Genomic DNA, 12,343 nt, shown 5'->3' with positions numbered 1-12,343 from the left:
ATCGGTTCAGCCATCTTCGAGAAACAGGCGATAGAAAATGAGCTGCACACACACACATACACACATACACACACACAGACATTGCTCAGTTCGTCGAGCTCTATCGATTGGTATATGTGATTCGGCCCTACGGGCCTCGGATCACTTTCGTGTTTTTCGACCAATTTCTAAACCTTTGTTATATAGTATAACAAAGGTAAAAAGGATCTATCAAAATTTGAAAGAGTTCCTATTTTGTTAAAATTTTGTAAACTTATTCAATTTTCAAAAATTTTATGTAAACCAACGCACTACGCAACGATAACCAATAGATGAATTATGTTTCGAAGCCGTGTCGATTTCTATTTCAAATAGCAAGTAAGACCGTATAACAAAGGTTCCTTTGACCACTAGGTGGATTAAATCAGGTTTTTTTCCATTTTCGGTTAACGTAAGAACGTGTTACTGTGTTGTTTATAGCACTCTATAGCTCTATAGAGCTTGCTAAGTACAGTGCAAAAAGCTACAAAAACTTATCGTTGTTCCCTCAAACGTATGTTTTTTCACCGGAGAATAACTGTGGGAAGACAAAGTAAAATCTAACAAAAGCAACAACAAATCGCGCATTGATGTGTGTTTACGGTAAACGTCAGCAAGCTCAATATAAATATATAGTACTAGCTGACCCGACAAACTTCGTATTGCCTCAAATTAAACTGTGTTGTACATAAATCGTGAATCTCGGATGACCTTTGTCACAATCTCGAGTTTTGCTTTTTCTGAGGAGTTCATGGGTGTTTTAATATACAAATTTTTCTCACAGTAAAATAGAAAACAACTCCCCCATTGCTTAGCCTGATAAAATAAAGCGGATGGCATTTAAATATTCGCCATCATTACAAACAATTTTGCCGAATACCATTTTGCGGAACACCAATTCTCGGTTGACCATAACGCGGAATATAGAGTTTCGCAGAATACCATTTCACGAGAAACCTTACGCGGGATGTACCATTACACGGAAAATCTTTTCGTAGAAAACAGGCTTGCCACATGCACAGATTATTCTGTGTTTAACAGATATTTGAAAGGAATCGCCTGTACAGAATCTGTATACACAGAATACAGATTTTCGCCAAATTACACAGATTAAACAGATTTTTGAGCTTTTATATGAGAGTGAAAGAGACGGAAATAGTCAGCAAAATGACTCTCTATCTCTTTCACTCCCATTGTTTTGCATTCACAGATTTTTGCACTGATATTTTTCCTCGCCGTACAGATTGTCAGATTTTTCCAACAAAAAACACAGAATTATATGTGGCATCCCTGACGATAATGCGTCCATGCGTAAAGTTTAATCTACAGAATTTTTAATGTACTTTATCTTTACTATCGCTTTTAGAAAATATGCCTCGTCTGCTTCAACCCTCCAAGCATTTTCCAAACAAAAACACTGGCTAATAAAGTTTAAAAAATACGAATAACTCTAGAGGAAACCCGCACCGCCGCCGGCAAAACACAATCGAACCAAATATATCCAATTCATATAAATCTACTAGTGCATCATCACCGGCGCCGTCTTTCCCTAGCTTACCCTAACTAACACACCATAGTCAATTGTTCCTGATATCATCATTGTTTTGTGACTTCGCTGATCGTTCATATGAAAAAGTTTTCAAAACATGCTAAAAATTTTTGCTTATTTCTCGTTTAAAAGAACTATATTTTTTCAATTTACTCTAGGTTTAAACGCCCATTTTGATAGATTAGTTGTTTACACTAGAATGTTCTTTCTTAAGAATATGATTTCTCTTTCAAGAATATACGGTTTTAAGAGATTTTTATGGCAGCATTGTTAAGATAAACCAATCTTACAGAAGAATGCCCTAAATTTTTGTCAAAACTATTGTTAAGTTTTCGGGAGCGTCGTTTTTGAGCAGAAATTAAGTTTCCTTTAAAACCGCTTATAAGGCGAATTACACTTATTCATAATGCAGTTTTATGGATGTTTCTTCAAGTTTCCTTCAGTCATTCTTCGGAAATGTTATTCAAATAAGATAAAATTCACTTGAGAAAAAACATTATTAAACCTGATAGACTTTGCGATGCTCTGATAAAACTACTATAAGAAATGAATAAGACCAATTTGCTGTTGGATTGTTACTTGGGTATATAGTATATATACATCTATATACTATTATATATACATCTAAAGAAGCACACTTAAATATGTGTATATTTTTATCTCTATGCGGCTCCTAATCGTGTGACAGTCACAATTTTTATAGCATTTCCATAAAAATGTCTCGGTCACGCAAGTAGAGTCCATATATTACTTTTGAGCATTCACTCTGGCTGACGATGATTTTCGCCTAACCTCAAGAAGGCATCGAGGCTTCCCTATAAGATGTTTAATATGATCAAGTTTTTGCATACTGCATAATTTGCTCGATGCCATCTGTAGCGGATCGATTACTTAATTTGAATAAGTTTTGATATTTAATTTAAATCTCGTTAGGAAAAACCAGAATAAAGTAGGACGTAAACATTTTCATTAAACAGATCAGACCAGAAACGGAATTACCTAAAAAATTCTTTGTATCTAGACATTAACAAAGATCATTTTATGAATTATGTTGGCCAGGCAGAGTAAATCATTCATATTGTTCATTAGGTCGAATCGTCTACGCCTTTAAGAATGAATGCACGAGAATGGAAAAACCAACCAACCAGGTACAGTTTAGGGAATCAGACAGTAGATAATTTTTCACTTTTCTATCTCTTTTCATTTTCACCGGGATCAAATGTAAGCCTTAAGAACAGAAAAGGGAAATCTCGAATCCTTATTGAAACAAAAGTTAATCAAGAGTAAATGAATAGAAGAGTAGGATGACTTGAATTTCTATTGGAAAGTAGGAAAAAACAAAAGTTATCTCTCTCGCACCAACTAGTCAAAAGGATTTAGAATAATTTAATTTACTTGTAACTTTGTATAAATAGGTTAGTTTTTGGAAAATAAAAGTTAGTACTTGATAGTATAATATAGATAAGATAGATAGAAGGTAACTCTCTTCACGAGATCTCGTATACATCCACTGGTTGTTGAGCATCCGAACGCTACTCCGTCGTTAAAATCACGCTTGTTAAGCATCCACGGAGCGACGCTGGATATTCTTTCCTGGGTTTAACATTTTAACGACGCTGGAAGCCCTTTTAATCTCAGCAATCCAGCCACCTTTTTTAACTTGGTAGCTCTAGAGAGGAACCGGCCTCTGAGCCTGCCTTTGGTCATTTATAACGTGACCATCCCGTACATTTCGGTGGCATACCGTACATTTTGGTGACTCCAGAGAGGAACCGACCTCTGAGCCAGCCATCGACTACATTTTAGCCTACCGTCCCTTACACCATCCTCTCTATTAATTACGGGCTAAGCAGTGTATTAAGCTCCGCAGGTTTCGGGAGTCAGCGGGACTGAAAAATGAAACTCCTGAATTGCTGTAAAACTAAAATTGTGAAAGGTGGGTAGGATTTGGTTTCTGTTTCCAGTAAAATCACTGGGCCTATTTGTGAGACTCAAGAAGGACCAGCACTCCGCCAGGAAACTTACTGAAGCCCTCCCGGTGGCTTCAAATTGACCAGACCTGATTTTAGAATCAGGTCTGCTCAATTCCTTTATTGTACAGAGATAAATAACTTTCTACTATTGATTACACCACTTACTTGAATGCTTCTCGTGCTGCGGAAACTGCTAAATCAATATCAGCTTTGCTACCCTGCTGTACTTCCGCAATTATGTGCTTATTGGATGGATTTACAGATGGAAAGACAGTTCCGTCGATACTTTTATGCCATTCGTTGTTAATAAAAATCTGCAAATATCAATGTTTATTGTCTTACTGCCGTTCCAAGTTTTAAGCAAAGGCGTTGATGTGTTTTATGATAAGGATGGCGTTGATTATTTTTTATGATCAGGACGAATATGAACATTAGTTGGGTATGAAAGGGGGAAGGCAATTAAACTGCGTCCAATATAGCTCCCAAGTTCCTATCTAGCACCCCCACGTGGTCATACCCGGTAATGCTCTTTCCTTAAGATTGAGTAGCTAAGCTAGGAGGTGCGATGCTGCGTGGATCCCGGCTGCCTGATATCAAAATCGTAATTTTGGGCAAACGGCTGATCCACCCAGTTCCGTTGATAGGTAAGCCCCAACATATATTCGAATTGTTTGTTTCGTTCTAGCTCTTCAAAAACCTACTCTACAATGGAAACATTGACCGCAAAACTTGCTAATAATGTACATGGATATTATTGGGTTGTTGTACATGTAGGATTGATGGAAACTTAAATGAAATGAAATGTAAGAAACTTATGATGCAACTATATCTTCTGCAAAGGACTGCTGGTGAGCTCATTCAATTTTTATCCATATTAATTTCATTTCATTATATAGGTATCATGTGATATATTCATTATATGGTCAAGTGTCCGAGTGCCATGTAAGCGACCTTCTCGGATTTGAACCAAATTTTTTTCAGATTGTTCGTTTCAGGTCAGCAAGAAAAAATCCTAAGTTTGGTGTCAATAGGACGTTCCCTCGATTAATGGAAGTATCTCCGTTTTTAACGAAAAGACACGTTTTCATCAAATCCTCTTATTTTCTTTTGCTTGTAACTCTGGAAATACTAGGTTTAGAAAGACTATTTTATCATGTTTCCAAAGGAAATTATCCAAGGAATCCGAAAAAAAATATTAGTTTTTAGCGGCAGTGCTGCCAAATATTATTAAATTCGATTTAAAAACTAAATTCGCATCTTTCAATTTGATTTCAAAAATTCCAATTTCATCGTATTCCTTAGTTTAAAATTGCTCAAAACTATGAGGTGTTCTTTGCCGATCCAGAGTTATAGCGATTTGAAAAAAGAAACCAGCAGGTTTTCATAAATAATCAATAGTAAAAGTAATAGCACAGACAAACAGACATAACACTCGTTTTCTATTCCGATTCCGTACCGATTAAACCGTCATTTCAAATTTGGACTTAGTTGGGAATGACTCCGTTTTGGTCAAAGTGGCGCTTTTTGACGAAAGAAAGGGAACTCCCCATAAAAAATACTTGCTGCTTCGAGGGATACTCCTGTTGCTATTTGATATTTGGGAATGTCGATCATATTTTATTTATTTATTTTTATTGGTCGGCCATCAGCGCATCAAGAGGCTATATAGGCCGTTGATGACAAAAAAAAATACAAACGGTAGATTTCAATTTCACATTTTACACTAAAAATCTTAATACTAAAACAATTCATTTTAAAGGGAATTATAGTCTTTCTAGCCTAAATAACTTAACCTATCCTTATATTTCTAAAATAAGTTAACTCAAATGGAATCGTATATATTAGATTGTTTTAAGAATTTTAAAACTCGGTTAATGTCACTCAAATTATCTCTCAGTGCAATGAGACCTGGAATTTCCAATTCCTTTCTCAACGTCGTGAACTTTGGACAAGTGGTAAAAATATGTTTGATTGAGAGAGTTTCTTTGCATAGATTATGTCGATCATAGATGGTGCTAGTATTCAGGCTAAATGTGAGGTACGATAATTTTTGTAGATTTTTCTTCCAAGAGTTATGTCTGTTTGTCTGTGGTAATAGTGAGTATCCAGGAACGATTGTGGTTTTTTAGCGCAATGCGATGATGCTCTAACCGGCCAAAACACGTATTGTCCATCTGCATGATGTTTTTGTAGAAACGGGGTCAAAATTTTCTTCAAACATTCGTCTGGTGCATCTTAATTGATAGCCAAACCAGAGGGCTTGTTGTTGAAGAAATGAGAAAGAGGAACAATGTCCTTCTGCGTCCCTAATTTTGGCTGGTCTTCCACTACCTTGCTTGCGAATAGTTGTGGGGCATCTTAGGATATGGTAAACAGACGACGTCGCAACATATTCGCTTTTTAAATGTTGTACCGTATACTTTTTGCCGAGATTTCTGTGGTAGTTCGTAGAAGGGTACAACGAGCTCCCTAACTGCTTCTTGTTTCGGCGTCATTTTAAGCAAAACAAGGCAAGCATAAACAAAACAAAAAATATTAACAAAAAGAGGAGAGAGAGAGCTAACACACACATACTCTTATTTCTCTCTGAGCTCGTTTGTTGTTGAGTATAGAGGCCTCAAAAAATCCAAAATTTTAGTTGACACCCGTTAGTTCTTGAGTTTTGAGGAAATTTATGTTTCATTTGTATAGGAGCCTGTAACAAGTAAGCAGATGGACCTTAGATCAAGGTTGTTGAGTTTTCGAAAAAAGCACGATACAGCACCGAATACAATCAGCAAGCGAGTAAGAAACCAATGGAAAATTTGCCATATAGCGATCAGCTCTACCATCGATTCTGAAAAGAATGATTTGATAGTCCTGCATTGCGAATTCACTCAACGAAAAATACTATGTGGTTCGGGTGGCTTTGATGCTCGGAGTGAGTCGTTCGCGAGTACAAATAAGTTTTGATCAGAGAACGAGCTAAGATGGCTGAAACTTTGCTGGTTGGACTCAAAACAACGCGGGTCACAGCGCAAGCATCGTAGCATACATTGTGGACGTTTGTGGATGTAAAAGCGCGCCTTTTATCCAAGAGATGTGAAACGTAGGGAAATTTAAAACAAAACGTACTCCGTTCAAAGCATAGCAAAGCATTTGTTCAGGGTTATGCCAAAATTAGTCAAGGACCAAGTTATTAGTAACTAATTTACATCACTGTAAGCGAAAAATGATAATCATCGACCATAAAATGACCGTATTATTCGGACAGTTTTTTTTTCATGTGTGGACTCATCACTGCGACCAGTATAGTTGATCTATTGTGATATCGCCCGAGTGTTTGCTGTATGACCTGCACTGCATTTCTTTTTGCTATAATCGCTATTGAATGAGCGATATGCTTATTGAATTTTATGCGTACTTGTGTGTATTGGGGTTTACCTTTCCTTCAAAGCTTGATCTACTTAAAGTACCCACTTATTCCTCGCTGCCAATACTATCCCATATTATAGCCGTCCCTGGCGAGGACTCATTCGTACCTCTGACCAGTACACTTAACTATTACTTAATTGGCTACTAATTGGCCTAACGTCTTACGACAAGGCCTGTGCAGTATAATTTCTCCATCTGTTTCGGTCCATGGCAATTGATCTCCAGTTCCGTGGGCACCCAGTACTCGCCAGATCTCGCTCCAACTGGGCTTGCCACATCACTCGCTGTGCCCCTCTTTGATTTGTTCCTACCGGATTTGATGCAAAAACCATTTTTGCAGGATAGTTGTCCAGCATTCTAGCAACATGTCCTGCCCAACGTATCCGTCCAGCTTTAACCACTTTCTGAATACTTGGTTCGCCGTAGAGACGCGCGAGCTCGTGCTTCATTCTTCGCCTCCATACACCGTTCTCTTTCACTCCGCCAAAGATGGTTCTTGGCACCCGCCGTTCGAAAACTCCGAGTGCTCGTAGGTCCTCTTCTAGCAGTGTCCACGTTTCGTGCCCGTAGAGGACAACCGGTCTAATTAGCGTTTTGTACAGTGTGCACTTTGTACTTAACTATAGGAGGGACATTTGCACCGTTAAGAGGCTTCAGAGGGTTAATATAGAATTCAGCATGAAGGAAGGGTAAATGAGGGGCCTGAGAATGAACCCATGCTAAAGTCACTTGACAAGGAATGGCTTGATTCTACTAAGATTCGAACCCACGACCACTCGCTTGTCAAAGCAGACGCGATAACCTTGCGGCTACGGAGCCCCTCATTCGGACAGTCAACTTCAGTTTCAAATAATAAATCTGTGTAGCAGACAGCAGAAAAAAAACGAAATTGCATCCAACCAGAACGAACTATAACCCAACAGCATGGCATCAGAAGACAGGGATCATGTTATCCTGAAGCAAGCTTTCCAATATATCCGAATCTTTATTAATTTGTTCAGTTCATAGAAACCGTTGTCGGAATCTGGAAACTAAGACAGCGCAACGGCTGTCCTGAAGTATAAAACAGTGTTCAAAGAGTTGATCTGCGTTTTTCAAAATTATCAATCTTTACCTCAACTAGTGATTGATATCAGAACTGAAATTGAAAACAGTTTACAGCCAACTTTTTTTCATAATTAGAATTGCTGTCAAACTAGTTCCGGACTTCACTGGTTTGTTACCAATTCCGAAGCGTTTTGTTTCGGCTCAGTTCCGGTGCAATAGCAAACATGTTAATTCGTTGAGTTAGTGAACACATTGTTTACATTGTTCCCGCCAGAAAATGTTCTTCGTGAGGGTTACCAATAAATTTTGAAGCCGAGCGCTTTTTAGAACCATAGGCGTGAGGAACTTTAAATCTAACCACATGCTTCGTTGAATGCATTCGGGTCTGCATTTGAAAAAAAATATCATAGTATTCTGTGCTACGGTAGCACATAGACAGTAAACAAAAAGTGAAAAAATATACCTAACGATCCACACAGTTTAGTTCGGTTGCCGAGTGATAACCGTGCTTCGAAACGACCACTCGATTTGTTCGCCGAGTGAGAGTATGCTGAATCAAACGACAATATTCTCAGGATCTCTCCATTCATGAACTGAATCGAATCAAACTATCTATCTAGGTTGCTGTGCGTTTTTTATTGTGCAGAGAGACTAGCGGGAAAACTGAAGCATGAATATCATCGCAGGCAACTGGATCGTGAATACTCTTTGATGCGATAATTTGCAACATTGCCTTAGGTAAATAATAAGTACAGCCCGGACTCGATTATCCGGGTGACAAGTTTTATTTTCAGCCCGGATAATCGAATCACCCGGATAATCGAATCATCATTTTTGGTACAAAAAATTTTTAGGTGTGTCAAGTTTTTTGACTTTTAGGTATCAGAAATGTTTTATTTATTATTGATCTATCTTCCCAAAAGTCAGAAAATTCCTTTCTTATGATTTTTTCCACTGATAATTTTTTTTGGTACCATATTATTTTTTTGTATGTTATGTTTTTCAATATTTAGGTATTATAAACGTTTTTTATTATTGATCAATCTCCCCTAAAGTCATAAAATTCCTTTTATGCAATTTTTTATATTGATGATTACGATGATGATGATGATCATGGTAATGTTGATGATGATGATGATTTTTAAGTAAAAAAATTGATTCCATCATCGCAGGATTTATTTTTGTTTTGTTCGCCGATAAAAGGAATATAAAAAAGGAATTTTGTAGCTTTAGGGAGGTGTATCAATACTTGTCAAGTTGGAATCATCATGTAGTTGGAAACTATAACATTAAGGTTTAAAATAAATCATTGAAAAAAAATAATTTTTTTTCACCCGGATAATCGAGTCTAAAAACCAGGATAATCGAATCCCCGGATAATCGAGTCCCCGGTTAATCGAATCCCCGGATAATCGAGTCCGGCCTGTAATTCGAAACCACGACTTAAATATACGAGGCTAGCTCATTAGAGATAAACATAAAATGTGCCGTCATCATCAAATTCGTCGGCGTAAACATTGTAGTAGGCCTCAATTTATTTTGCACGAGGTAAATGTTTCTTCCATTCATAATGCTGAAAATTACATTGGGTTGTTAAGGAAACATAGTAGGAAAGTTTTCGACGGTGCAAACAATCACTTGGAGATGAATGGGGAAAATGCTATTTGTTTATTTCATCGAACTTACCAACGTCACAAAAAATAGCTGGTCGCGGAGTAGCAAAACCTTGTATATTTTAATCGTGATTCGAAACGAGGATTGGTTTATTGATGAAACCAAATGAACCTCCCTAATGTTAATAAGAGCATATTTACGTATGATGGTTTGAGTCTTGACTATCGTTAAAATTGAGCACGTAAGTTTGCCAACAATATTTAAATAATAAACATAATTTAGAGCATTTGTTATTTAAATATTATATTAACTTAATTCTATAATTTTTATACTATCTACTAGTTAAATTTGGAATAGGCTAGGTTACGAAATACTAAACTATTAAAATTAATAGTTAATTGAAATTAATATTAATTGAAAATACTGACATTTAATTTTTGTCAAACTTAAAGGGGTAGCAGTTGCATCGGGAAACCCGAATTACTATTTACCTACTCTCACAAGAGCTCAAGATCGGTCAGAGTTTCACATTCGTTTGCGGAACGGTCGGGAACAGAACGCGACGGAGTAGTGTCTTCGTATAACCTCTTTTTTGGTAGGAAACGTGGAGTTAGAAATTATTAAGAGTGCTAATAGTATATTTCCTCATTTTTAACCTTAGCTAATAGTTAATTGCTTCGATAGCATAGTGATACAAAGCTCTGTTGAGCGATAATCAAATAAAATTAAAGATAGGAATTAGTCATTATTCTTTCGAATAAATAAATTAATTAAGAAATTCCGTTGAACGCAGACGCCTGTTCAACAAGCGGTAGGTTCCGGACTGTAGTCCTTTCGTTGTATCTCGGACCACCGAAGCTGTAGGTAGCCACGCTAGCTTGTTAGTTATTGAGCTACTCTACGGAACCAGGGAATTCGACCGTAAACGAAACGGACGGGAGTTAAACCGAACATCCGACCGGCATTTGGCACAGCCGCAGTGCCACGTAGCGTCCATCAACACACGCTATGCTTCTAGAGAATTGACCGACCTTCGGATTAGACTGCATTGGGTATTTCGCATCGATCTACCCCTGAGCGGCCCAAGCCGCTAATGATTCGCTAAACGCAGGCTGTTCAGTTCGCGAAGCTTCCTGAAAAATCATGCAATTCATATTGCGCAGAAAAGCACATGTTCTGAACATTCTAGAACGGACGCGCGGTATTTTTCCATAATGAACGTGATCATGCCACCGTCCATTCATCACGCTTGCGATGTGCGAGCCACACACGTACACTGTTACAACGCCACACCGCAGCGCCAATCAGCACGCAGCATGAGGAGCCTGCCGCATGGGAGACTACAAGCACCTATAAGAAGCGGACCCTCTGCGTCACCATTGATTCAGTTTTTTTCCGATCATCGATTCAGTTTGAGGATTTAGTTTTTCAATCAACCATTCAGTGTTTCCCAATCATAGTAGTAGTAGACGAAAGTAGTTTTTATTTAAACTGATAAAGTGTACCCATAAAATGTCTGCATAATATAGTAAGTGCTTCGTATCCATCGTTCGCTTCCTTCCGACAAGTTTGAAGAATAGTGTCCTGGCGCGTAGTGAAGTGTGAGGGAGAAATCAATCGTCCATCCACCCGGGCAGCATTCATCATACAGTCCACTCAGTTACTTTTCCTATCCCAACCAAAACATTTTTTGGTCCTTCGAGCCGGATCCGACCGGTATTGTGAAGTGAAAGTGTTCGGTAAATTTTCGAATGGTTTTGGTATAAGTTACCTGCCCGACGGAACTGGTCCGTCATGCTAGTGGAAGTTCGAAGCGTCGAAACTTGTGGTTGGAAGGCGGTGGATCGAAGCACAGAAACGACGATTAAGTGAAAAGTGAACGTTACAAAAAGACTAATAAACATTAATGAACATTAAGAAGAGTTTGTAAAAGTGGAACTATTTGTGATTTGCTGTTAAGAAGAGTACCGTTAAAATGCCTACCAAGAGAACACCCGCTAAGAAAGTAGCAAAGCCCAAAGAAGAAGAAGAAGAAGAAGAAGAAGAAGTAACCGCTAGCGACGAGATGGATGCGCTCATACACAGCCGTGGCTTAGTGAAGCGAATTGTTTCGAGAATAAAATTCAAGCTCGATATTGCCAATGCTCAGGAAACAGTGCTCAGTATAGCCCAGGTAACAGTGTACAAGAAAAATATTGAAAATGCTTACGCTGATTTTACGAGATTGCATGAGCAAATAGTAGCTCTTTCTTCGGCAACCGAACGCGAAGAACAGGACGAGTTCTTTTTGAATTTCGTGGAGCTTCATGAGGAAGTGTCCGTCTCATTGGAATCATTAATGCAAGGTAATGCCACGCAAGTGATACAGCCATTTGTCGCTCAGCTCCAATCTGTTGTTATTCAGCAACCGCTCCCACGTGTTATTCCTACTTTCGACGGCAGATTCGAACACTGGGAAAAGTTTAAGGTCATGTTCCAGGATGTGGTAGATAAAAGCAGCGAACCCCCGCGCATAAAATTATACCACCTGGAAAAAGCGTTGATCGGAGATGCAACTGGTCTGATTGACGCTAAAACAGTGAGCGATGGCAACTACGAACGTGCATGGCAACTTCTGGAAGAACGTTTTTCCGATAAGCGTAAAATGATTGAGCGCCATTTAGCAGGTTTGTTGTCCATCAAACGAATGACAAAGGAGTCCTATAATGAATTGAGAGTGCTAGTGGAA

At 38.3% G+C, this 12,343-nt stretch overlaps 1 protein-coding gene across 2 annotated transcripts in view; it reads right to left on the bottom strand.

Moving 5' to 3' along the window:
* LOC128743749 (aldehyde dehydrogenase, mitochondrial) overlaps positions 1-12,343 on the bottom strand; it is a 235,982-nt gene that overhangs the window by 186,920 nt on the left and 36,719 nt on the right. For both annotated transcript variants that reach the window (XM_053840402.1, XM_053840403.1), the window contains exon 3: positions 3,706-3,854. In XM_053840402.1, coding sequence (XP_053696377.1) covers positions 3,706-3,854 — 149 coding nt within the window. The remainder of the gene's footprint in view (positions 1-3,705; positions 3,855-12,343) is intronic.

This window comes from Sabethes cyaneus, chromosome 3 (assembly GCF_943734655.1).
Source record: "Sabethes cyaneus chromosome 3, idSabCyanKW18_F2, whole genome shotgun sequence".
Taxonomy (NCBI): Eukaryota; Metazoa; Arthropoda; class Insecta; order Diptera; family Culicidae; genus Sabethes; species Sabethes cyaneus.
The sequence above is the reverse complement of the archived record's forward strand: the minus strand, read 5'-3'. Positions and strand labels throughout refer to the sequence as shown.